Source organism: Mytilus trossulus, chromosome 6, assembly GCF_036588685.1.
Source record: "Mytilus trossulus isolate FHL-02 chromosome 6, PNRI_Mtr1.1.1.hap1, whole genome shotgun sequence".
Taxonomy (NCBI): Eukaryota; Metazoa; Mollusca; class Bivalvia; order Mytilida; family Mytilidae; genus Mytilus; species Mytilus trossulus.
The window spans coordinates 56,493,641-56,520,312 of NC_086378.1; the positions used below are offsets into that span (position 1 = coordinate 56,493,641).

General features: G+C 32.7%; 1 protein-coding gene across 1 annotated transcript in view; it reads left to right on the plus strand.

The window, feature by feature from the left end:
- Nucleotides 1-24,972, plus strand: part of LOC134721573 (alanine aminotransferase 1-like) — a 29,469-nt gene extending 4,497 nt beyond the window's left edge. The window contains exons 3-13 of the mRNA XM_063584671.1: nt 371-482; nt 771-901; nt 6,153-6,269; nt 6,793-6,922; nt 7,638-7,717; nt 15,787-15,920; nt 16,700-16,808; nt 17,419-17,484; nt 18,898-19,053; nt 22,210-22,322; nt 22,730-24,972. Coding sequence (XP_063440741.1) covers nt 371-482; nt 771-901; nt 6,153-6,269; nt 6,793-6,922; nt 7,638-7,717; nt 15,787-15,920; nt 16,700-16,808; nt 17,419-17,484; nt 18,898-19,053; nt 22,210-22,322; nt 22,730-22,820 — 1,239 coding nt within the window. The 3' untranslated portion in view covers nt 22,821-24,972. The remainder of the gene's footprint in view (nt 1-370; nt 483-770; nt 902-6,152; nt 6,270-6,792; nt 6,923-7,637; nt 7,718-15,786; nt 15,921-16,699; nt 16,809-17,418; nt 17,485-18,897; nt 19,054-22,209; nt 22,323-22,729) is intronic.
- Nucleotides 24,973-26,672: the final 1,700 nt, after the last annotated feature.

Genomic DNA, 26,672 nt, shown 5'->3' on the forward strand with positions numbered 1-26,672 from the left:
GCCTCTTGTAATTATTGTTTTCAAATAAGCTGTACAGAAACAAAATAATTGTAAAATTAAAACGAATTCTGTAATTTAGTTCTTTTTTTATTTCGATATTACCTCTATTTCTCCTATTGTTTCAACAGAAAAAAAAGAACATTGACAAAAATGTATGCTTCTTTCAGATGCAGATTGTGAGCTTAAATGAACGGTGACCCTATTTTTTTTTTTTATTTCATTTTTCTTTTAAGTACCCGGTATTTGATAAAGTGTATTTATAAAAAAATATAGCGAAATCCTTAATATTCCTATATTAAACAAAAAATTTGATTTATACCCATGACACATATTTTGTTCAAGATGTTTGACAATTTACACATAATTCCAGGTTGTTGCTATATGTACCGATCCAGATAGGTTAATGGATGATCCAAAATATCCAGCAGATGCAAAAAGTAGAGCAAAACGTATATTATCAGGCTGTGGGGGCCAAAGTATAGGTATGTATATCACATCATATATTCCTTCTCACCCTGATATGTTGGTTAACTATCATGTGGTTGCTAAAAACTTTGATATTGGTGTCTCATCCAATGTCCATGATGATGGAGAATTAATGTCTTTTTGCACAACTTTAAATGTTATTTTATAATTTGTTTGTAGTTTTTGTACATTGGTTGGATGAGAAAAGCTAAGAAATATTTTTAATATGTTACTTAAAGACATGGTCATCCCCATATTTTCATCTGATAGATAAATATATATAAAAGTCCTTATTTCTATTTTAGGTGCCTATAGTGACAGTTCAGGTGTCAGGGTTATAAGAGAAGACATAGCAGCTTATATAACAAACAGAGATGGTCATCCTTGTAATCCTGATAATATTTTCCTCTGCACAGGAGCAAGTGATGGTATCAAGGTAGGGATAGATGAAAGAGGCTCTTTTCTGAAATTAAATGCATGTAACACGCATATTAAAATTGCCCCCATTTATCAATGAATTATATTTAACAGTCTATTATTTGAACTTGGAATTATTTTTAATTATGGAACTTGCATTATTTCCTGTGCTTGACATTTTTAATGAATTCCATGTTTATTCTGTATTATAATATTCTGTGCGGCACACAACACTTTCTATTACAAAGATGATAGAACATTTTCAATAGAATGTACTGAGCCGCGCACAACACTATCTATACAAAATACATTGTATGGAAACTGTTATGCACTGCTCAAAACATTATAATACAGAATAAACATGGAATTTATCAAAAATATTAAACAAAAGAAATTATGCAAACTCCATAATTAAAAATAATTCCAAGTTCAAATAATAGAGTATTGGACTGTTTTATCACAATGACAGTATAGAGTATTGAATCATTAGTATTTGATATCAATTTTCATCAATTTGATGGATGGAGGCAAACCACACTATTTACAGTAAACCAACTAATTTTTGCATGTCATTTATATTCACGCCATGAACCAAGAAAACAAGTTGCCATGAAGTTGACTGAAAGGGAAGCACTTGTACTAAGGTTTCCCTGAAATAGAAATTTATTTATAGTATTCTATGCAACAGTAAATTATTATTTTTAGGCAGTTAAGCTGCCTTATGCAAGCACCCTGGATTTGTGTTCTACCTAATAAATGCTGAAATACATGTCATTTTTGTTATCTAGCTGGATATTATGTTATTTATAACTTATTGGACAGTTTTTTCATACTTTTCATTCTGGATTACAAAAAATATGACCAGAAAAAACTTAAATGATCGTCGATTTTCCCAAAAGTTTTGAAGTTGCACATAGGAAGTAGAGCACATTAGAATTCCTTATGCATCTTATTTTCCCCTGAGCTTTTGGCTAATATGTCAAAGAACAAATGTATTAAATATTCAATCGCCAAAAATCTCTAAAGACAAGTAGTTTAGTTTTCCCAAATTGCAAAAGTCGTAGGAATATTGTTTGTCGTCAATACGTAGTCAACTACGTCAGTAGTCTATTAAAATAAGTTCAACTGATCACGCTTTTGGCGGCAATTTCGAATTAGAAGACGAAATTTTCGTATCTTTTCAATTTGGACGCAGGGGTTCAAATTAAAAAATGAAGCAGTGGTCCGAGGTCTGCGAACTTCCACTTTTGCAGTCGGACTTTCTACTGGATTACTAGCTACGCCCGACGGACCTTGAAAGAAAATTTAAAAAAAAAACTTTCCAAACATTTAAGTTTCCTAATAAACGATCTCAAACTTATTTTCATCATTACTTTTCATGACAGCGATGTTCAATTTGACCAACCGCTAGCTTTATACAGAAAATCACCGACAAACAATGTGTAAATCCGAGCAAAATCGTATCTCACTATCTGTCAAAACATCATTGAAAAAAATGGCTGCCGCGAGAAGACAATATCGGATCCGATTCCGGAAGCGGATAAGGGTAATCCCGGGTTTTGGCTATCATTTAAAAAAAAAATCCAGACAGGTGACAAAATACATCAATGCATGCATGTAAATAAATATAAACACTAGAATTGAAAACCAAAAGATATAGGTAAAAGAAAGAAAAAGCAGAACATATTTTGTACACAAATTTTAATGTCAAAATCCAATACAATGTGACAGCTGGGAACAGTTTATCTAACAATATATATGTTCCTGGTAACAGTTTACATTTTAATGTCAGTGATAAATGCTGGTAATCCATGTTAGATGCTTTTAAAGTTAAACATAAAAAATTATTATTGCAATTTCAAGGGGTATTTTTTTCTTCTCAATTTTGATGGGTCAGTGAAAATAGCTGGAAGTTTTTTATATAAAAAAAAGATGTGGTATGATTGCCAATGAGACAACTGTCCACAAGAGACCAAAATAACACAGACATTAACAACAATAGCTCATCGTACAGCCTTCAACACTGAGCAAAGCCCATACCACATAGTCAGCTATAAAAGGCCCTGATAAGACAATGTAAAACAATTCAAACGAGAAAAATAATAGCCTTATTTATTTAAAATAATTAAAAACAAATATGTCAGTATGTAACACATAAACAAACGACAACCACTGAGTTACAGGCTCCTTACTTGGGACAGGCAAAAAATGTGCAACTATATATATGATACCTGAATGTAAGCAAATCTTATGATATATAGGTGGAGTCCATTGGGCCACTCTACCTCCTCCTGTTTGATAACTTTGAAACTGATGAGATCCCCACCCCTTGACCATATACATTTATGTAAATGTATGAGACTAAATAATTAATCAAATGAAATATAGGGGGAGTCTCTAGGGTCACCCCAGCCCCTCAAGTTTTAGAATTTGGAAATAGTCGAGATCCTCACCCCATAACCATATATACTCATGTATGGGACTATATAACAAATCAAATGAAATATAGGGGAAGTCCCTGTTGTCACCCTACCCCTCCTGTTTAAGAACTTGGAATCAGTTGGGATCCCCACCTCTAAATTAATGAAATATAGAGGAGTCCCTGCAGTCACCCCACCCCTCCTGATTTAGAAATTGGAAACAGTCGAGATCCCCACCTTTAAATTAAACCATATATATATTCATGTATGAGAACTAATCAAATGAAATATAGGGAGAGTCCTTAGGGTCATCCTACCCACACCTGTTTGATAACTTAGAAACAGATGAGATCCCCACCCCTCAACCATCTATATTCATGTATTGGATAATATAACAAATCATAGGGGAAATATAGGGGAAGTCACTAGGATTACCCCACCCCTCCTGTTTGAAAACTTGATAACGGTTGAGATCCCTACCCCAAACCATATATATATTCATGTATGGGACTAGATAAAACATTAAATGAAATATAAGGGTAGTCCCTAGGATTACCCAAACCCCTCTTGTGGAGTGTTTTGAGAACTTATAAAAGATTGAATAACCAACTCCTCAACTAAACCTTATTCATTCCTGTTTGTCATTTCAAAAAGATTGAATAACATACAAGGTCAATATCATAGGCGTCATATATGCATGTCACTTTGCTAGACATAACCAATGTGTACTAGACTTGCCCAAATTAATGCGACCATGGGAATAAATAATTATGAGAGCTTTTTTGGAAGACTTTGTAATGTTGTTCAGCATTATGTTACAATCATATTTTTGATAATTAAACATATTTTATTGATGGAAAATTATTAGTATCTTTCGAGCCCAAGAATGTTTGAACAGTTGTTTGGATATTATCTTTCATTTTATTCCAAACTTAGACATCATAGACTTGTGGTGAAGGTGGGGGACATTTACATTTACTATGGACAGGTCAAGGTCAGTCGGACCTCACCTTTGATCCCTGTAGTAGTAAACATTTTTCTGATGTGTGTCTCATAACTTTTGTACTGTAGAACACAAACTCAGTTTTCTTTCCAAGGAAGCAAGTCCATTCATACTTTTACAAGCTCGTACTAAAGTCAACTTGAACTACTAACAGTCAACTAATACTAACGTTAACTATCAACTAGAAGGACTGCAATCATTGCAAACTTCTGCCACTGCAGACTCATGACCATGAAAAAAATATACTTGATATATGTGTTGCTTTTAAAAACTTTGACAAAACATGAAATATTTGCCTTAATGATTAATTCATTAAATGAACATAAATGTACAATATATGAATTTTTAGTGTCTATTCTTTTAAAAAATCTTTCAAACAAAAATTGAAGCAACATTGCCACAGTTTTTGTCGAGCCTGCAACTTTATTGCAGAAAGCTCAACATAGGGATAGTGATCCGGCGGCGGCGGTGTTAGCTAACTTCTTTCGAAGCTTTATATTTTAGAAGGTAGAAGACCTGGATGCTTCATACTTTTTATATGGATGCCTCATGTTACGAACTTTCCGTCAGTCACATGTCCAATGTCCTTGACCTCATTTTCATGGTTCAGCGACTACTTGAAAAAAATTTAATATTTTTGGTAATGTTAAATTCTCTCTTATTTTAAGTAATAGGATAACAATATTTGGTATGTGCATTTCTTGCAAGGTCCTCATGCCCGTCAGACAGTTTTCACTTGACCTCAACTACATTTCATGGATCAGTGAACAAGGTTAAGTTTTGGTGGTCAAGTCCATATCTCAGATACTATAAGCAATAGGTCTAGTATATTCGGTGTATGGAAGGACTGTTAGGTGTACATGTCCAACTGGCAGGTGTCACCTGACCTTGACCTCATTTTCATGGTTCAGTGGTTAAAGTTTTGTGTTTTGGTCTGTTTTTCTCATACTATATACAATAAGTGTACCATATTTGGTGTATGGAATTATTGTAAGGTGTACATGTCTAGCTGACAGGTGTCATCTGACCTTGACCTCAGTTCAGTGGTCAAAGTTAAGTTTTTGAGTTTTGGTCTATTTTTTTAATACTTTATGCATTAGGTCAACTATATTTGGTGTATAGAAATATTTTATGATCTATATGTCTGTTACGCAGGTTTTATTTGACCTGGACCTCGTTTTCACAGTCCATTGCTAAGTGTTAAGTGTTTGTGTTTTGGTCTGTTTTTCTTAATTTATTAGCAATAAGTCAACTATATTTGCTGCATTGAAGAATCGTTAGTTGTACATGTCTGCCTGGCATAGGTAATCTGACCTTGACCTTGTCTTCATGGTTCATTGATCAATGTTTTGTTTTCTTGGTTAATGTTGAGTTCATGTGATAAAGCTTTATATTTAGGTCTATCAACATAATATCAATGATTAGTAAAGAAGGCGAGACATTTCAGTGTGTGCACTCTTGTTATAATTATGCCTTGGTTTTTGGTTAACTGCCTACAGCGCTTACAGTGCTTTGATTTTTTATTGTAATATGCCAGATTTAAAATACTACAAATTTAGACATTCCCTTATATTTCTATGCAAGGAAAAATAAAATCAGTGTTTATGAAAAAAAGAAAGACTAATGTATTACTAAGTTGACAAAAAGAAAACAGGAAATCAATCTTTACTGAGAACAAATAATATTAGTTATCGGAAAACTGAATTCTTCCTTTTGGCCCATGACTTTTTGTCTTGTGACATTTTTTCCTATTTACAAGCTAGCTGCTATAAGTTTGACAATATTGACATAATTTGTGGAAAACACTGCTATATTGTTGTGAATAAATTTTGTTTTATTTTCAACAGACCATCATGAAACTATGTATGACAGGTGAAGGAGGAAATAAAAGAGCAGGAGTAATGATACCAATACCACAGTACCCCCTCTATACAGCCACAATAGCCGAGTACAATGCTTGTCCTGTAAGTACCCCCCTCCACATGGGTACTATAGCTGAATACAAATGTATATGCATGCACATTTTTTGGCAAAATACATAGGTACTTTTATAAAAGAGAAGTGAAAGATACCAGAGGGATATTCAAACTCATAAGTCAAAAATAAACTGACAGCGCCATGGCTGAAAAAGAAAAAGACTAACAAACAAACAATCATACACAAAACACAGCATAAAAAATGTAAGACTTAGCAACACAAACCCCATCAAAAACTTGGGGTGATCTCGGGTGGTCTAGCACCAAAATTTACATGATTTACCCAAAAACCTAGCATCTGTTGATTTTGTAAAAAAAAATAGGAAAGGAAAATGATGTGTCCATATGCCTATCACCAAGAAAAAGGAACATTAATACCAATTGTATAGATGAACAGAAGGATGGCCCTAACTTTGTGTAAATGCATAAAATTACCAATTTTGAATTTCTCTCCTCGGTTGGAATTTCATATTTTATCATTCATGCTCTTTATACAAGTTTGTTTTTGCAGATCAATTATTACTTAAATGAAGATAACAACTGGTCATTAGATATACCTGAACTAAAACGTTCCATACAAGAAGCAAGATCTCACTGTATACCTAGAGTTCTATGTGTAATCAACCCAGGGAATCCTACAGGTGAAAAGTTTATTTGATGAAGAAAAAAATTTACAAAAATATAATAATAATAATAATCTTTATTTGTCATATAAGTAACATTGTACTTGTGGCATAAACAAAAGTAACAACAACAATAAATAACTAAGTTGAACACACACATATCTATAATAGATTTAAGTATAAATAAAAAGATGTGATATGAGTGCCAATGAGACAACTCTCCATCCAAGTCACAGTGTGTATAAAAGTAAACAATTATATGTTAAAGGACTTTTGTCAACATGAGCCTTGAGTTACGCTGAAAAGCAAGCTATAAAGGACCTTAAAATGACAAGTGTAAAACCATCAAAACAGGAAATCCAACAATCAGATCTATATAAATAACAAGAAAGTGCACACATTAAAAAAAAAAACCCAAAGGTGCCTGAATAAAACCAGTCTTTCTTTTAACAGTAAATGTTTCTTTACCCAATTTGTAAGTTGATACATATAAATTATGAAAAACTTTTCCGCGAAGATGTTTTTGAATTGGGTTTAGGGCAAAAATCTTTAACTTGAATAAATCTTTGTTAATTATATTTCATTAATGACAACACTGACTTTCTAGCTTCCTCTGGCAAAGTTGACTATAGAATTATTTCTCCAGTTTTTTGTAGACTAGTAATTCTTATGCAGCTCCCTGTTTATTTATCCGAATAAACATTTGTGCACTATATTTTATTCTATTTTTCAGGCCAGGTGCTATCTAGAGAAAATATAGAAAATGTTATTCGTTTTGCCAAAGAAGAAAATCTTGTCTTGATGGCAGATGAGGTAGGTTTCATAACTTTTTTTAACATTACTTCTGGTATATGCTTAATTTCAGACAGATGCAAAACATGATGTAAGGAATTGTTTTACTCTATGGTATAGGAAACCATCAACATTAGGAAAAATAAATTTAATTTGGTCAGGTATTAGGATTTTTAAAATGAAAATAACATTTTATAAATTAGTGCATTTAAAGCTCTTTTCTGGATTTCTTTCACCATGTAAGGTTCTATCCCAAACTTTAAACTTTTGTAATCCAAAGATGTAGAAAAAAGTTGGAAAGCTGAGAAGCCATTTTGATCCCAAGGTTAGCTTTGCATTTTTACTCGTATTAGTATGCAGAAATATTTAATTTAAACATATTTATTTATAGTGGATTGGGAAATAAGTTTTGAAACTTATATTAATCCCTTTCCACTTTGCCAGTGCGAGTTCTGCCTTGTAGGGACATTAGCCTACTCTTTTTCAAAATCTACAAGGGTGTCTTTAACGTGCAAGAGATATGGCTCTCTCGTAATACGGGTCAGCCATTTATCGTCCCCTTCCGACGGTCTATCATCATTTCCTCAAGACCATACTTGCAAATGGTTTTGAGGGAGAGCTGAAAATTGAGTTCCTGAAATTTTCATACCAAACGGGAATGGAACCAGAAACCTTTGTGTTAGTAGTCCTATGCACTAACCACTACACCATGGCTCCCTAAATAGCACCTGTCATTATTGACAAACAAAAACTGGGATCAGTCCGGTCTTGACAGACCTTACACAAGTACAACTCTTGGAAGATTTTTTACAAAACTATATCATAGGTTAATATTTGACAAGTAAGAAAATCAGTGTAAATCAACAATTTTTAAAAGAATCATGTCCCTTGGAAAAATTAATTATATTGAAAGTTGCGTTGGTAATTATGTATACTTTTTTTGCCATTAATTTATGAAACTTGTATCATTGGTTTATACCAGTGATGTCTTGGACAAGTTTACAAATCAGTGATGATAAGCCTTTTTTAAAAGTCATGCCCCTTGGAAATAATTTAGAAAATTGAATTGTTAGCACTCTCATGTGAACTTTTCTTTTTTGAAACTTCTATTAAAGGTTTATATCAGCTATATCTCAAGTCATGTTTGAAAATTAGTGACAATCAATTAAATTTAAAAGAGTCATGCTGCAGTACCTTATTACCCTTTGGAAAATATTGATTATTATATGGGAAGTTGCATTGTTAGCACTCTCATATGTTCAATTGATGCCAGAACTTTTATCACAGGTTTATATTGGCTATGTCTCAAGACAAGTCTAATAATCAGTGCTGATTAATTATTTTTGAAAAAATTATGTCCCTTGAATATATTAAATATATTGAAAATTGCATTGTATTTTCTCTCAAGTCTTCATTTCTCTTACTAGAGATAGTTGTAAAATGAGCAAAATAATTTCTTTTTTAGTTATTTCCTCTTCGATAGATAAAGTATGTGCAATGCAGCGGACATAATAAATCTGTTCTTTATTTAATTTTATTTGGTTTTCAGTTTATTTGTATATATATAAATAAGGAGATATGAACTTACAATTTTATTCAAGTGGTATTTCTTTGCATTCAAAATTCTGAACAGCCCCATACATGCTCATTTGTCATGTGAGGAAAACAAGAGAATCTTAATGTAGTACTGTAAACCAACTTAATTTCGCGAGCGATTTATTTTCGCGACTTTCGCGAGTAGAAAAATAACGCAAAATTAAATCGTCGCGAAAAGGAATAACTTGGATCTTTCCCTATCAAACTACATTAAGTAAATAAGAAAATCGCGAAATTAAATAGCCGCGAAGTTGACTAGCTGGGTATAAATTGAAACTTATGCAGAGAGTATAAGTGTTGTTTATTCAGATGGAATGGTTTCTTCCATGAATGGGGCAGTTGATTCCATTGTAAGGTCAAAGGTCATGCCTAATTTGGTCTGTCTGATATCAGGGATTAGGTTCTCAGGTTACAATTTCAGGCTGCCAGCTTCTCACTTTTGATTTGGCTGTTGAATACAAAGGACGTTTACTCTATAGGAATAAGTTTTCAATTTCATTTTACACTGATTTTCTGCTGTTTAAACTTGAGACTCTATTGTGAAGATTGTCTGGACTGGAAATCGGATTTATATAACTTTATTTTCTCCTGTCTTGGAGACACAAGGTATTTTATACAGACTTTCGATCATTTCCTAATAGTGATCACGATTAATCAGAGAACTGTAGACAATTGACACAATTCTTTAAAAAACTCATCGTAAATTAGTGATCTCGTACACATATTCATTGCTGTTTAAATTCGTTATTCCTATCACTTCTTGTATTTCAACATTGGACTACTATTTCCAGAAATTTGAGAACTTGAATTAGTTTTATTTAACAGTTTTGGTGATTTAACGGCTATTAAAACTTTTAGTAATTAATATCAACATTGGACTACTATTTCCCGTAATTTGAGAACTTTAATCAGGTTATTCAACAGTGTCGTATTTTACGGATATCAAAACTTTAGTAAATTTTATAACATGGCTTCTTCGACCAGACGCAACCGTCGTTCACGTAACAGACCACATCCATATAACAACGAAGAAAATGCTACACAAAGCTCGCAATGGGATATGGAAAATCCAGAAAATTGGACAGGTGCAAGATTTCGGGACGAATTGCGGAAGTTAGGAATAAACATTCCAAAAAGCTGGTCTAAAGCATTACTTAAACAACTGTATCTAGACAACAAGGAGCGCCTATGCAATAACGAAATACGAGAAGGTGCACCCGTCGCAGCGGATGACCATATTAGGCAACCAACTAGAGAAGTACTTCAAGACCCGCCCACAGATGAAGGAAGTTCCGCCCCATCAACAACGCGCATGGATAGTGTAACCGGAAACGACGTACGGGACTCCAATGTAAACAATATGGCCGCTTTGTTTACATCTACTATGGTCAACACGTTTACCCAGTGTATGGCAAGCATGCAACCATCCGTAACCCACATTAGACCATCACCGGATTCCTTCAACAAGACCTACGATCTGGCTAATTGGTACGAACAACGGAACGCCTCCGATGTCCCGCTAGTACCAGTTCCTGGTACAACCCAGAGAACCACCGCACAACACAACTTCAACTTTAGTCCGTCGACAAGTGCCTTGCCATTTTCTCACCATACCAGTGCCGAAATGGATTCAACAAGATATGGAGTGAGGTCGGATTCTTTCACCAACGTTGATATTGTGTCGCCGAATATTCAAAGGAATATTATTGAGGGTAAGGATATTAATCTTACTACTTTACTAATATCAAATTACGAAAACCCTCAATCACACAATATCACTGCTGATGAAATAAAGGTGAATTTATCAAGCAAGCCTGACCCCCGTCTTAACAGGAACCTGAACATACAAGATTTTATTCAGGCCTTTGGGAAATATAAACGTATTATGTGTGGGTCATATCCCAAAAGACGAGAAGAGCTGGATGCTTATGAAGCAGATTTGATTCAGATCCATAAATTTTATGGTGATAAATTTTATACCTACCATAAGCTATTCTCCGCAAAGGCAGCTACACTCCTAAGAGAGAAACACATCAAGGTTGATTGGAGTAAAAGAGACCGTGACATTCTTTCACTAGTTAGTGGGGGTATTAGAGTTAATGCATGCAACTTATGTCATCAAGTTGATCATGCCACAGAATTTTGTTCATTGCAGATTTCTGATCATCAGGGTATACATGTAGATAGCAACTTAGGTAACAACAGGTCAGTCAGACCAAACATGCAAAACAAGTTTGATAAACAAGGTCGTAGTAGAGTATTTTACGACGGTAAAGAAGTATGTAACAATTATAATAATGTCAGGGGTTGTTTCAGAACAACATGCAACCTTCTTCACGCTTGCTCAACCTGTAGATCTACAGGTCACCCAGCACATACATGTACAGGTAATAGACAAAACCATCATGTACCTCAAAAATATTCACAAACCTACAAAAATAACACTAGCAGCAAAGATGTTACTCAGTCTAAACCGGATAACAAATCATGACTACATATACAAAATATACCTTTGGAAGATTATTCGATGAAAGCATCAACTCCTATCAACATAGAAAAACTTGAGCATGAGCTGCAGAATCATCCAGATATAAATTTCAGATCATATTTGATAAATGGATTAAGAAATGGTTTCGATTCAATGGTAAAATACGATACATGGAATACAAAAGTATGCAAAAATAATTACTCAGCTAGGTCGCAATCTACAGTTGTGTCAGATTTGATTAAGAAAGAATGTGAAAAAGGTTTTGTGTATGGGCCATTTCAACATAGTCCTTTTCCTCGTTTTAGAGTAAGCCCTTTAGGGGTAGCAACAGGGAAATATTCAGATAAGAAAAGATTAATTTTAGATTTGTCATCACCACACAATGATGAATGTATGAGTGTTAACGACATGATAGACAAAAGTGATTGTTCTATGTCTTATGTGAAAATAGATGATGCTATCCGCATCATTTCAAAATGTGGTAGGGAAGCAAGTCTTTCCAAATACGATATATCCGATGCATTTAAAATTTGTCCTTACAGACCTACACAGTGGCCGCTATTCTGTTTTAAGTGGAAATCTATGTATTATTTTTATGTTAGACTCACCTTTGGATGCCGTTCCAGTCCTAAAATATTTGACACTGTTTCCCAAGCAGTGTGTTATATTGCTGAGAAAAACTATAAGGTACAGCATATCTTGCATTTATTAGATGATTTCCTAACAATCGACCATCCCGATGAAGATGGAGAGAGGACAATGGCACTTATGATGACAATATTTAAACGGCTTAACATTCCCATTGCTAGTCATAAAACAGTTGGGCCTACCACTTGCTTAGAATATTTGGGTATCATACTAGACTCACAAAAGATGGAAACTAGATTTCCTGATAATAAAGTGCAAAGGATATGCAATTTTATCCGCAAAATACTCCACAAATCATCTTGTACAAAAAGAGAACTTTTACAGTTATTGGGACATTTAAATTTTGCTTCCAGGGTTATTTTACCTGGAAGGTCTTTTGTTTCTTATTTGATTAACTTGTCAACTACAGTTAAAGATTTGTCTGACTTTGTGCATTTAAGCACAGAATGTAGAACAGACTTAGATTTTTGGTTACGTTTTTTGTCAAACTGGAATGGCATTACTATGTTTCATGAAAATGAATTTACAAGTAGCTTTGATATGGAATTATTTACAGACGCTGCGTCAACAATAGGATTTGGGGGCTTTTTTCGGGGGAAATTCTTTTATTCAACCTGGCCTTTGGAATTACCATCATTGACAAACAACCTTTCAATAGCCTTTTTAGAATTATATCCTATTGTTGTAGCAGCACTGCTTTGGGGGCCAGAGTGGTCTTGTAAAAGAATATTATTCTGGTGTGATAATGAGGCCACTGTAGCTATTGTGAAAAAGGGGAGATCAAAAACTTTAGAAATTATGAAATTGATGAGACAGCTGACTTGGTGTGCAGCTAAATATAATTTTTACTTTAGTGCAAAACATGTTCCAGGTTATAAAAACCAAATTTCGGATGCTTTGTCTCGTTTACAGATCACCCGTTTTCACAAGCTGGCCCCAAAAGCAGAACAGAGTCCATGCATAGTTCCAAGTGCATCAGAAGTAATGTGGCACTGAGTGAAACAGTTAGTAATTTATGGAATTTTTCTATTTCCGAAGGGACAAAAGTGTCATATGAGACTGGTTATAATCATTTTTTAAAATTTTTGCTATTAAATGGTATAAGTGTTACTGACAGCAAGCCTTATTCAGTGTCAGAAGATCTGTTGATATATTTTGCTACACATTGCTTTCAACATCTCAAACTACAGTACTCTACCATTAAACTATACATATGTGGAATTAGACATAGATGCTTAAAGGACAACATATGTTCTCCTTTCAATAATTCCAGTAACAATTTAGAGAGACTGTCCTTGTTTTTAAATTCTATTAAAAGATTACAGAAACCAATCATTAAAGATCGCTTACCCATTACTTTTGATATCCTTCAACATTTATGTGTTAAGCTTAAAGAAGGGATTTTTTCACCTTTTATTGACCAGATGTTATATACTGCTTTTACAGTAGCTTTTTATGGTTTCTTACGCTGTGGCGAGTTTACAATTCGCAGGTCAAAATCATTTGATTGTAACAACAATTTATGTATATCTGATGTTTTATTTTATTCTGACTATGTTATTTTACATTTAAAGCAATCTAAGACTGACCCTTTCAGGATGGGTGTTGATATTCAACTTCACAAGCTAAATCATGATTGTTGTCCATTTAAAGCTTTACATGATTATTTGATTGTAAGGAACACCATGTTTAAATTTCAAAATAATAATGCTTTATTTATTGACGAATCTGGTAAAGCTCTAGAAAGAGAATTTTTCATCAGCAAGTTAAAGCATCTTTTGGGTATCTGTGGATATAATCCCCAGTCCTTTAACGGACATTCATTTCGAATTGGAGCTGCGACAACAGCTGGAAAATCTAATATTGAGGATCACTTAATTAAAACATTAGGTAGATGGAAGTCTAATAGTTATTGTCGCTATATAAGAACTAGTAAAAATGTAATTAAAAAAGCACAACAAAAGTTATCATCATGATTCTTGTATATTTCCATTAGGGATATCTTATGTAAAATAATTTTGTTTTTATTCTTATTTTATACCATATAGTATACATTTGCACATGTACAATACATACCTGTGGATATTAAATATCTGAGTATTTATATATCATGTATTTGATTGTTTTATTTTTAAAACTGATTCATATGATTAAATGCATATATATATAGTTAATTATTTCTATCTTTATTATCAGTGAAGTATTGAAGGTGTCCAAGGTGTTCAATTTAAGTCCATCCCCTTACAACCACATTCCTATTCAATTCCTTGGGGGTCACTCAGCTGTTTCACATCTGATTTTTGGACCATTACGAAATTCACCACTGGTTAATTTCTCTTCTAATCCCCAAGTAATTAACTACTTTTCATCTCTCCACCGTCAATTCAACCCCTTTTCGTAGCACCCTGCTACGAGATGAAGCATCGCTTCATCCCCTTTTTGGAACCCTCTGCGTTCCAGTTGATTGGCGGAGTGTCCATGTCCACGGGGCTTGGCTACCCACTATACCAAGTGTCGTCGACAGGGCCTGGAGCAAAATTTTCCTAGCTGAGATACTGACTCCCAAAGGGCAAACTTATATTATAATAAAAGTGAAACTTTATCAAGCCTTTGTTATCAACAGCCTTATCAATTTGTTGAAGTACTTGCGTCAGGTTTAGTCATTTTTTTATATGGTCAGTAATTGTGGTTCTTCATCTAAAGACTAGCCGAGAGACTAGCATTGGTCCCATGTGGTATATACATGTACATGTTTATGATGAGTATGATTTTCCACCAGCTGTTCCAGGGTTAAAGGGCAACACACAAGAAACTATCTTATAGAGGATCCTCAAACTTAAGTTAGAGGTCTGAAGGTAATCATGAGGCACAGTAGTATCCAGGATCACATAGAATGTGTTAGGGGCGTCACTTGGCATTCGTCGTCCCTTTTATGTGCTAACATGTCATGTAGGTCTCAAGTCATCACTAGGCATCCGTCTGTCAATATAACTTAAGATGTCGTCATACCCTCAAGGACAACAGAATAAAGGCGAAATAAAGTATCCGCGAAAATAAGTTGGTTTACAGTATCTGTCAACAGTCTCTAAAATAAACAATGTAGATTTGTGACACAAGAAAAAATGCATTATTTTCCCAGGAATGTGTGATGTGAGTCATAATCTTAAATTAATGATAAACAAAATCAACAACAAAAATCTTTGATGTTTATAAGGAAGATATCAGGAGTTTGATTTGATAAAGAAACAGAAAATTTTGAACACACTGTAGTTTAAAATAGGTTAAATAACATATACTTTTAATATCTTTTTTTGATGTTGAAATAATGATAATAAAACTGAAAATTGACATTTTGTAGGTTTATCAGCACAATGTATATGCTAAAGGTTCTGCATTCCATTCCTTTAAAAAAGTATTGACAGAGATGGGACCAGAATATCAGGACATTGAACTGGCCTCATTTATGTCGACATCAAAAGGATATATGGGCGAGTAAGTTATTAATCACTTGCCTCTTTACCTCATTTATGTCTACATCAAAAGGATATATGGGCGAGTAAGTTATTAATCACTTACCTCTTTGCCAAATAAATAATATCTTACAATTTGATGCTTATGATTATGCAAATCTGCAAGTACTGTAATTTAGAAAACTTCAGAAGTTTTTGTGTGTCTTTTTATTTTAAAGAAATAGAGCTGTCATGTTCATACACAGGAAAAATTGAAAAATATGTTTTTTAAATGTTTTCCATATGTTTAAAACATATGATTTCTTATTGGGCCTGAACATGTGTTTGCATAAGTTTTCAAACATATAAAAAACATATAATAAGGTGGTACCTAACACTACAGGGAGATAACTCTGTAAAGTCATCTAATTACGTTGCGTTGTAAAGAGAATATTAAGCTTCTCAATGATCTAAATTGGTGTTTGTCAAACTGCTATATAACCAGTGTAATTTTTCTGACTAAACGGTTGGTTCAAAATTTTAGAAATTTGTATATTTTTGTTAAAGTGTCAAAGTAAATACATTGTCATAATTTAATGAAAATTAAAAGAGCCAAATTAATTTTAGTAAAAGTGTTGGTTACCACCTTAAACATATAAAAACACATTTTCCCTATGTACTCTTTATGATTTGTTTGGTTTTAGATGATACATGTATGTAATACATAGGATGACATCTGATGCATAATGGTCTATAATATGGGATCCTTATTAGATTTTGATTTTCTTAATAAATTGATGTTAAATATTCTTTATCTTTCAGGTGTGGTTTCCGTGGAGGATATTGTGAAGCAATCAACCTTGACCCAGATGTTAAAGTTCAGCTGCTGAAATCTATTTCTGCTAAACTGTGTTCATCTGTTTCTGGACAGGTACATTGAGTCTATAGAATCATTATTAGTCCCCTACAGACAAAGTCTAAGGAGACTTTAGGTTTGCACTCTCTTCCTCTGTCTGTCCATCTGTCAGTCCAGCAAATCAGTTTTCCACACTTTGTCCTTCATGCTTGAATATATTGATTTGATATTTAGTGTACTGTTATGTTATGACAAGTTTCAGATCAAATTATAATTTGTTCCCGTCCGATGCTTTTGTGCAGAGTTATGTTCCTTTGACTTAGAAAATTCACTAACATAATCAGTGTTCCACACTTTTTTTTTGTGATTCTTCAAACATGAAAATCTTAAATAATGTTATATTTAATTTTATAAAAAAGGATTATTAAACATTTCTTTAAGAAACAAGATATGCACAAAATGCAAAAAAACTTTCTTATCTTCTGATAATTTTTTTTTTGTCAAATGACAATGAATCTGTTTTGAGTGTTTTAAAAATGATGTCATTATCAACCAATTAAAAGAAAATGCAATGCATACTTTATTCACATATTGATATGGATGTATATACAATTGATCATAATCCACTGATCATCATAGATGCAATGGATGAGTATAATTTCTTAACTTTTAATGATTATTGTAGGCTGCCATGGATGTTGTTGTCAACCCTCCAACATCAAGTGAACCTTCATATCCACTTTTTCTGAAGGTAAGTAATTGTTCAAGTAACCTAACATCATGCATGTCTAATTAATTAAGTAACACACTATCTGAACTTTATAAGTGTTTAAGTGTGCAAAACATCTGAAAAAAGTTCAGATGAAGTAGAACATATTAGTGAGAAGTGTATGAATTCTTTTATTAACCGGATTTCTGGTTATTGATTTGGGGAATTACCAATAGGTGGTCAGGTGATTGGCAGCCAAATGTTGTCTGTGAATTTACACCTGAATCATTCAACCAAACCTTTTAAAATTTTAATATATTGTTACTGACAACAGAATGGAGGTCAGATTCAATAGTGACGATTTTGACTTTTACTTTTCAGAAGTTATGGTTCTTGAAAGATTGAAAAATGGGGTTTTCACTCGTGTCCATGTATTTACTCACGAACCGTTCAACCATTTAGCTTTTTAAATTTAAATACCGTATGTTGTTACTGATGACCAAACAAAGGTCTAGTTATATAATGGTGATTTTCACTTTTCCTGTTCATGAGTTATGGTTCTAAAAATTTTAAAAATGGTCTTTCCAGTCATGTCCTTGCTGTTACTCATGGAACGTTTAACTAAAGCTTTTCAAATTTTGATGCATTGTTACTGTAACTGATAACAAAATGGAGGTCAAGTTAGATATTGATGATTTTTACATTCACTGTTCAGGAGTTATGGTTCTTGTGATATTGAAAAATGCCAGGACACAAATAAATATTAATTAATCTGGTTTGCTGTAGCTCTGACAGCTTCTTGTTTTTGCTGTTATCAAATAAATTATATTCACTTCTTTAAGTTAAGATGTATTTCATTGAGATACAACATTCATAAAATGCTTCTACCTGTGAATTCCACTAAAAAAATATAGCCATATACCGGTATATTGAATTGCTTTGATTGTTTTTTTATCTATTATCCTCACTCACTGTGTATTTAGTATGCCACAGTTACCTTAGAACTGAACTAAAACCAGATGTGATGTTGATTCCTTTGGATGCTTTTTTGTTGCTAAAATAGACTTAAATGGGAAAACTAATGAAAAACTTGAGAGATTTTATATAAACACTAGTGAGACAGCAACTCAACAACAAAGTCAAGCCAAAAGATGTGTTTATCACGAGATATTTGTTAATTTAGATAACTGTAAATTCAGAAATTATTGCGAGGTTTTTATGACTGCAAAAAAATTTAATTTAAACTCCCATTTTGAAATGTTTTATAACAATAAACAGGATTTTTCTCAATATCGTAAAAATTAAAATCGCATTAAAGTCTAAAATGACAAAATCGCAATAATAAATGCACGCAAAATTTCTGAATTTACAGTAATTTAATGTAATGGGTTTCATTGAGACTAATTTTTCAAGCAATACCCATAATTTGAATATGCTTGCAATTTTTTCAAATAGGAAAAAGAACAAGTTTTAGGAGATCTAAAGGAAAAGGCCAAAATGGTGACAGAGACATTTAATTCAATGGACAGAATGTCATGTAATGTTGTTCAAGGTGCTATGTATGCATTCCCACAAATTAATATGCCTCCAGCTGCTATAGAAGAAGCCAAGGTAAATATCTTATTTTAGCTGATACATTTAATGCTGTATATATAGATTCTTACATTGGTACCAGTGTATTGTCAGATTCTTGACAGGAACTTTAGAATACAATTATTCAACAAACTAGATTTAATATGGGGACGAAGTCCCCAATTACGGTAGAAAAATCAATGAAAAAAAAAAAAAAAAAAAATCTGGAAAATTTCCCGAATTTTTCATTGTACTAATGAACTCAAAATCGTTAACGGTTTTTTTCAGATCTAGTTCCTGTTCCGGTTTTCCCGCATTTGCGCAGAAATCTGTCTTGTTTGCATGAGACTTTGATTTTTTTTCATATTTATCAGTCTAGTAAAACATAAGATTGGATCTCAATACAAATTCAATTTTAATACATGTTTGATATGAAAAAAAACGTTACGTTACCTGATGAAAGCGTTTCTTTTGTTTACATCGAATATGACGTCATAACTTAAAGAACGTCAGTCACAGCTAATTCCCTAACAACAGAACCAAAATCGGGAACGTCACGTACGGTATTTCGGTTTCTTTTGTCAACATGATTGAATTAAGAAAATAATACATACAGACTTCGTCCCCATTCACAGGTTATGCCTGCCTCATATTAAATCCAATAAACCTCGAGTAATTGTCTGTTTTTTAGAGACAAGAAGTACCAGATAATGTGATGAATTGTTCTAAAAGTGTATGTTTTGATGTACACGTGACTTTCTGTTTTCAGAAAGGAAGTGTACCAGCTGATGTGATGTATTGTTTTGACTTTCTGTTTTCAGAAACGAGGTGTACTTCCTGATGTGATGTATTGTTTTGACTTTCTGTTTTCAGAAACGAGGTGTACTTCCTGATGTTATGTATTGTTTTATCTTTCTGTTTTCAGAAACAAGGTGTACCAGCTGATGTGATGTATTGTTTTGACTTTCTGTTTTCAGAAACAAGGTGTACCAGCTGATGTGATGTATTGTTTTGACTTTCTGTTTTCAGAAACAAGGTGTACCAGCTGATGTGATGTATTGTTTTGACTTTCTGTTTTCAGAAACAAGGTGTACCAGCTGATGTGATGTTTTGTTTTAATTTTCCGTTTTCAGAAACAAGGTGTACCAGCTGATGTGATGTATTGTTTTGACTTTCTGTTTTCAGAAACAAGGTGTACCAGCTGATGTGATGTATTGTACCAGCTGATGTGATGTTTTGTTTTAATTTTCCGTTTTCAGAAACAAGGTGTACCAGCTGATGTGATGTATTGTTTTGACTTTCTGTTTTCAGAAACAAGGTGTACCAGCTGATGTGATGTATTGTTTTGACTTTCTGTTTTCAGAAACAAGGTGTACCAGCTGATGTGATGTATTGTTTTGACTTTCTGTTTTCAGAAACAAGGTGTACCAGCTGCTGTGATGTATTGTTTTGACTTTCTGTTTTCAGAAACAAGGTGTACCAGCTGCTGTGATGTATTGTTTTGACTTTCTGTTTTCAGAAACAAGGTGTACCAGCTGATGTGATGTATTGTTTTGACTTTCTGTTTTCAGAAACAAGGTGTACCAGCTGATGTGATGTTTTGTTTTAATTTTCCGTTTTCAGAAACAAGGTGTACCAGCTGATGTGATGTATTGTTTTGACTTTCTGTTTTCAGAAACAAGGTGTACCAGCTGATGTGATGTATTGTTTTGACTTTCTGTTTTCAGAAACAAGGTGTACCAGCTGATGTGATGTTTTGTTTTAATTTTCCGTTTTCAGAAACAAGGTGTACCAGCTGATGTGATGTATTGTTTTGACTTTCTGTTTTCAGAAACAAGGTGTACCAGCTGATGTGATGTATTGTTTTGACTTTCTGTTTTCAGAAACAAGGTGTACCAGCTGATGTGATGTATTGTTTTGACTTTCTGTTTTCAGAAACAAGGTGTACCAGCTGATGTGATGTATTGTTTTGACTTTCTGTTTTCAGAAACAAGGTGTACCAGCTGATGTGATGTATTGTTTTGACTTTCTGTTTTCAGAAACAAGGTGTACCAGCTGATGTGATGTATTGTTTCGACTTTCTGTTTTCAGAAACAAGGTGTACCAGCTGATGTGATGTATTGTTTTGACTTTCTGTTTTCAGAAAAGGTGTACCAGCTGATTTGATGTATTGTTTTGACTTTCTGTTTTCAAAAACGAGGTGTACCAGCTGATGTGATGTATTATAAAAAAGAAGATGTGGTATGATTGCCAATGAGACAACTATCCACAAAAGACCAAAATGACACAAACATTAACAACTATAGGTCACCATACGGCCTTTAACAATGAGCAAAGCCCATACCACATAGTCAGCTATAAAAGGCCCCTATAAGACAATGTCAAATGTTTTGACTTTCTGTTTTCAGAAACGAGGTTTGCCAGCAATTATGTGATGTACTATTTTGACTTTCTGTTTTCAGAAACGAGGTGTACCAGCTGATGTGATGTATCTGTTTTGACTTTCTGTTTTCAGAAACAAGTTGCATCAGCTATATAAATGTGATGTATTGTTTTCACTTTGTTTTCAAAAACAAAGGTGCACCAGCTGATTTGATGTATTATTTTGTCTTTCTGTTTTCAGAATCAAGGTGTACCCACTGATTTGATGTATTGTTTTGACTTTCTGTTTTCAGACACGAGGTGTACCCACTGATTTGATGTATTGTTTTGACTTTCTGTTTTCAGAAACGAGGTGTACCCACTGATTTAATGTATTGTTTTGACTTTCTGTTTTCAGAAACGAGGTGTACCCACTGATTTGATGTATTGTTTTGACTTTCTGTTTTCAGAATCAAGGTGTACCCACTGATTTGATGTATTATTTTGATTTTCTGTTTTCAGAAACTAGGTGAACCAGCTGATGTGATGTATTGTTTTGTCTTTCTGTTTTCAGAAACGAGGTGTACCAGCTGATGTGATGTATTGTTTTGACTTTCTGTTTTCAGAAACGAGGAGTACCAGCTGATGTGATGTATTGTTTTGACTTTCTGTTTTCAGAAACGAGGTGTACCAGCTGATGTGATGTATTGTTTTGACTTTCTGTTTTCAGAAACGAGGTGTACCAGCTGATGTGATGTATTGTTTTGACTTTCTGTTTTCAGAAACAAGGTGTACCAGCTGATGTGATGTATTGTTTTGACTTTCTGTTTTCAGAAACGAGGTGTACCAGCTGATGTGATGTATTGTTTTGAGTTGCTAGAAAAGACAGGTATATGTGTTGTCCCTGGCTCAGGATTTGGTCAGAGACCTGGCACATATCATTTTAGGTAAATTAATGCTTCAACATGTAGTCAGTATCAAATACTTTTATCTTTTTTGCACAAAATAATACTTTCATTAAAAAAAATCAGCAAATATTTTTTTTTAATTTAGAATTCAATTTCCTGTCTTATTCTCTGTAGTGGAGTCCTAAGTAAATATATATAAAATTTGATATTGGGTATCTCTGTCACCTTCTCCTTCAAGCAGTTCACTTTCAAAACTGATCAAAGATTTTTTTAAGGCACTAAAGTAGGAAAATACGGTATTTCAATGCTAATATATTCTAAACCAAAGCACCAGATCTGGAAAGAAAAAAGAAAAAACACATGCATGTGCGAAAAATAACTTTTTTGAAATTATGCCAGGAAAGAGTCTAGTTATTATCTATTTGTTTACTTAAATATTTTTTTAGGACCACAATCTTGCCTCCTGTAGAAAAGTTGAAAGAAATGTTGGAAAGATTTAGGAACTTCCATGAACAGTTCTTGTCTACATACAAGTGAATACAATTAAAGTCAACCAGGTACCAGGTGTGAAATCATGATTTTACTTAGATTCTGCACATGCATAAATAGCATAATAGACATTTACATATTTCGGCTGTAAAAAAAATTGGAACATTAGACAAAAGCAATTGTTTATACCTAACTGCTTTATATTTGTGATATGTTTCTATTGTCAAGCATAAATTCATCTATAATTTGTATTTTTTTTTGTATAAATGAAAAATGCAGATTGTAAAAGTTATTACATCAGAAAAGTGCTGCTTGGGATTCCATCGTCAGAGATTTATTTTAACATTAGAAAAAACAATTAGATTTCTAAAGTGTCTTGAATTACAGATGTTAACCATAGTAAAGAGTAATGATTTGAAATGATTCAAACAATATTAAATTAACCATAATGTTAAGATACAAAGCTAGCAATGTTACACTTTTGTATGTGAAACATATTTTTGTACTGTCATATTAGTATCAAGTTATGCATTTGTTTTGGGAGATTTACCTTCATCTTACAACTGTCATTGTGCCATGTATCGCACAGGGCTTGACTGTTCTGTGAGATGTTATTAAATCAGTAAAAGCTTAGAGGTTAACCTTCAGTGGATTAATTTGCTACAAAAAAAAAAAAAATTGTTTCCAAATGTAATCTTAGTTGTATATTTTTCTGTTATCATGACAAGTCCTGCAATAGATAATTCTTCTTTTGCTAAATTTCTTTTTTTTCTATATCTTTATTTATATAACACTGCTTATGTTTTTGTTATTTGTTTAAAATTTAGTGCTTTAGAGTATAAATGTTAATGTAAATATTGTTTTTGCTAATTGTTTTTATTTGATATAGGATAGTACCTAAAAGCAAATAAATGGGCATTTGAACTAATTTTAATAACATTCACCTGAAGTATTTCATATTCACAATTTTAATGTTTCATTTTATGCAAGGATTTGTATACTATACAGATCCTTAATTTATGTAGTTTATATAGGTCACTGATGCAAATGTTTATAAATACTTTTCTATTAAATTTACTACATAAATTTATCATTAGGTTATGGTGATCATGACAAGTGTTACATTGATATAAATTTTTGTAAGTCATTGATTAATTAGGAACGTTTATATCACCAATATATAAAATTCAAAAAATTTTAATCAAGTTAAAATTTTATGAAATATTTATATATATAAGTATAAATAATTTAAATAAGATTAATGAATTATAAATAGGTATTTCCCTGTAAATTTTTAACCATAACCAATTTGAGGCTTTAAGAGAACCAGGATTGCAGATTATGATTTGTTACTGTTAATGGTAGATTTGTGTGTTTATAGGTGTAAATGTACTCTGATTTGGGTATTCTGACTAATTGAATATAATGGGCTGATGATACTCTTTAACAATAATGGTTCACAATTCCTGTTAAGATCAGGGTCCAGGTAAATTTGCATAATCTTATTTATAAGGCAAATCAAATGAGAAACACAACAATTTACAAAAAAATAGAAATAAGACCGACATGAATCAACAATAACCACTGAACACTCCTGACTTTGAACAGTTACATAAAGAATATTTTGAGGTTAAGTTTGTTTATGAGCACTCAAACCCCTCCCCTCTTACCAGCAACAATGAACATTTATTTTTCATTTTCTACACTTAATATTATTATTCATGCAGCTATTGTACAATTTATGTAGTTTTTAAATGACAATCTCAAATAAATATAATGATCTGTTGTTTACAATTTATAGACATAATGCATTATATGACATATACCCAGTGGTCGAAATTAGCACTGGTCTGGTGGTTGAGATCAGAAGAATATATGTCAGATCAGTAGATTTTGTGAGCTGGTGGTCCGGCAGACCAGTAGAATTTCGTCAATAAAAATCACTTATTGCATTACAATCTTCTTTTGTTTACAATGAATTTTGCTACGAAATCTGTACCAAGCACAATGTAATGAATTGTATAACATGTGAAGAATTTGCAATGGCAGACCTAGAAAAAAAAAATATTTTGTACCTGGATCTTCAAATTTGAAGTTAGATTCTGTAATTGCTCATGAACAATCAGAACAGCACAAAAAATCTACTGAAATAACATATGTAAAAGAAAGCATGCAAATAAAAGTAAACATCTATCATTTATATTAGTGTTTGTCAAATGAATGTCATTTTTGCAAGACCAGTAGATTTGGAGCTGGACCAGCAGATTTTCAGTCCACTGGTCTGACTGACCAATACACAAAAAAGCTTAAATTAGACCCCTGCATATACCTCTTTGACCATACTATGGAGTTATTATTATTTTGTGGAATACAGTTTGTTATTGTTTTTGTGGGGTATATGTGTAAAACCATGGATTATAGTATTCAACGAAAGTCAACGTTTCTATTGGCTAAATGGAGATTTTTACAAAATCGCAAACTCTAATATCCACAAAAATACACTTTTACCTAAATTGATGAAAATTGATATCCACAAAAAATAAATACATCCACACTATATTATTTGGTTCTTTGAAATTCGCTGTATTTATACTATATTTTTACATGCAGTTTTGATAGCTACTATTGTTTATTTATTGAATTATCAAAGCTTTAAAATTTGGTCATTGAAGGAATAACTTTTTGATATTGGATAATGTGATTTGGCAACATACAATGTTGGTTTTCTAGTCAAAAATTGTGAAGTAGAAGCATTTGAAATAAAACACAAGATTGTTACTTGCTTTTTTGAAATCTTTAAGGTGACACCAAACACCTTGACTAAAATTAATTTGGCTTGTTGTAAATGACAATTATTTACTTTGACCATTTGACAAAAATATAAAAAAATTTAAAAAACTTGAACCCCACACTTTATTGGAAAATTTAGTTGGATATATAGCAGTTTGGGAGACACTTATTTTTATCATTTTTAATATAGAAGCTGCAATTTTCCTTAACAATAAACCATTTTAATATTTTAACATTCAGCTGATTTTTACAGAGTTATCTCCTTGTAGTGGTATGACCCACCTTTAAATAAAAGTTTTTTGTAAACAGAACAACACCATAATCTATGCTCTGAAACTGCATATCATCATATATTCATTGTTAAGCCAAGTTATTTAAGAAATTGCAATAGTTGGTGTGCATTTGCAAAATACCTCCTTTTTAAACATTCTTGCATTTTTGTATATGGAATCATTAATTGAAAGCCTACAAAGTGACAGAGATTTTTTTTCCCTGATGATTTGAAAAAATTACTATTATGTGAAATACACTATTAGAATGAAATCTTTATAAAAACAAACTGTGATATGATAAATTCTTGGTGCAATTAATTTCAAATTCATAAATGCATGGTCAAAAGGAATTATTTATTTACAATTCTGCCACTTAAAAGTATTTTAAGTATCTATTGTACTCATAAGTTAACCAGTTTGTAGACATATTTTAAAACCAGATTTTTTGGGTCCAAAAATGTCTTATCATTGTTTTTTAAATGATGAATATTTATATTAGCTTTAATTTTGATAGTGTTGTTTAAAATGAACACTGTGAATAAGAATTGAGTGCTATCTTAGACATGTCTGCACATGAAACTGCATGTTATACTTTTCAGTAGGATCTCTGTATGTTGCCATTATTTTTTTCATGAATAAAAAAAATCGGCATAAGATTCTTTGTATTTTATTGGATAACAAAAACCAAAACAAAGAACATTTATATTTTATTTGGTAATATGATGTGATTTTTATGACCCCCCCCCCCCCCCCCCCCCCCCACCCCCCCATATGTAAGTGACAGGGAGAATTCAGTGTGACGCTTGTCCATCTAATTCTGCACTCTTACTTTAGTCTG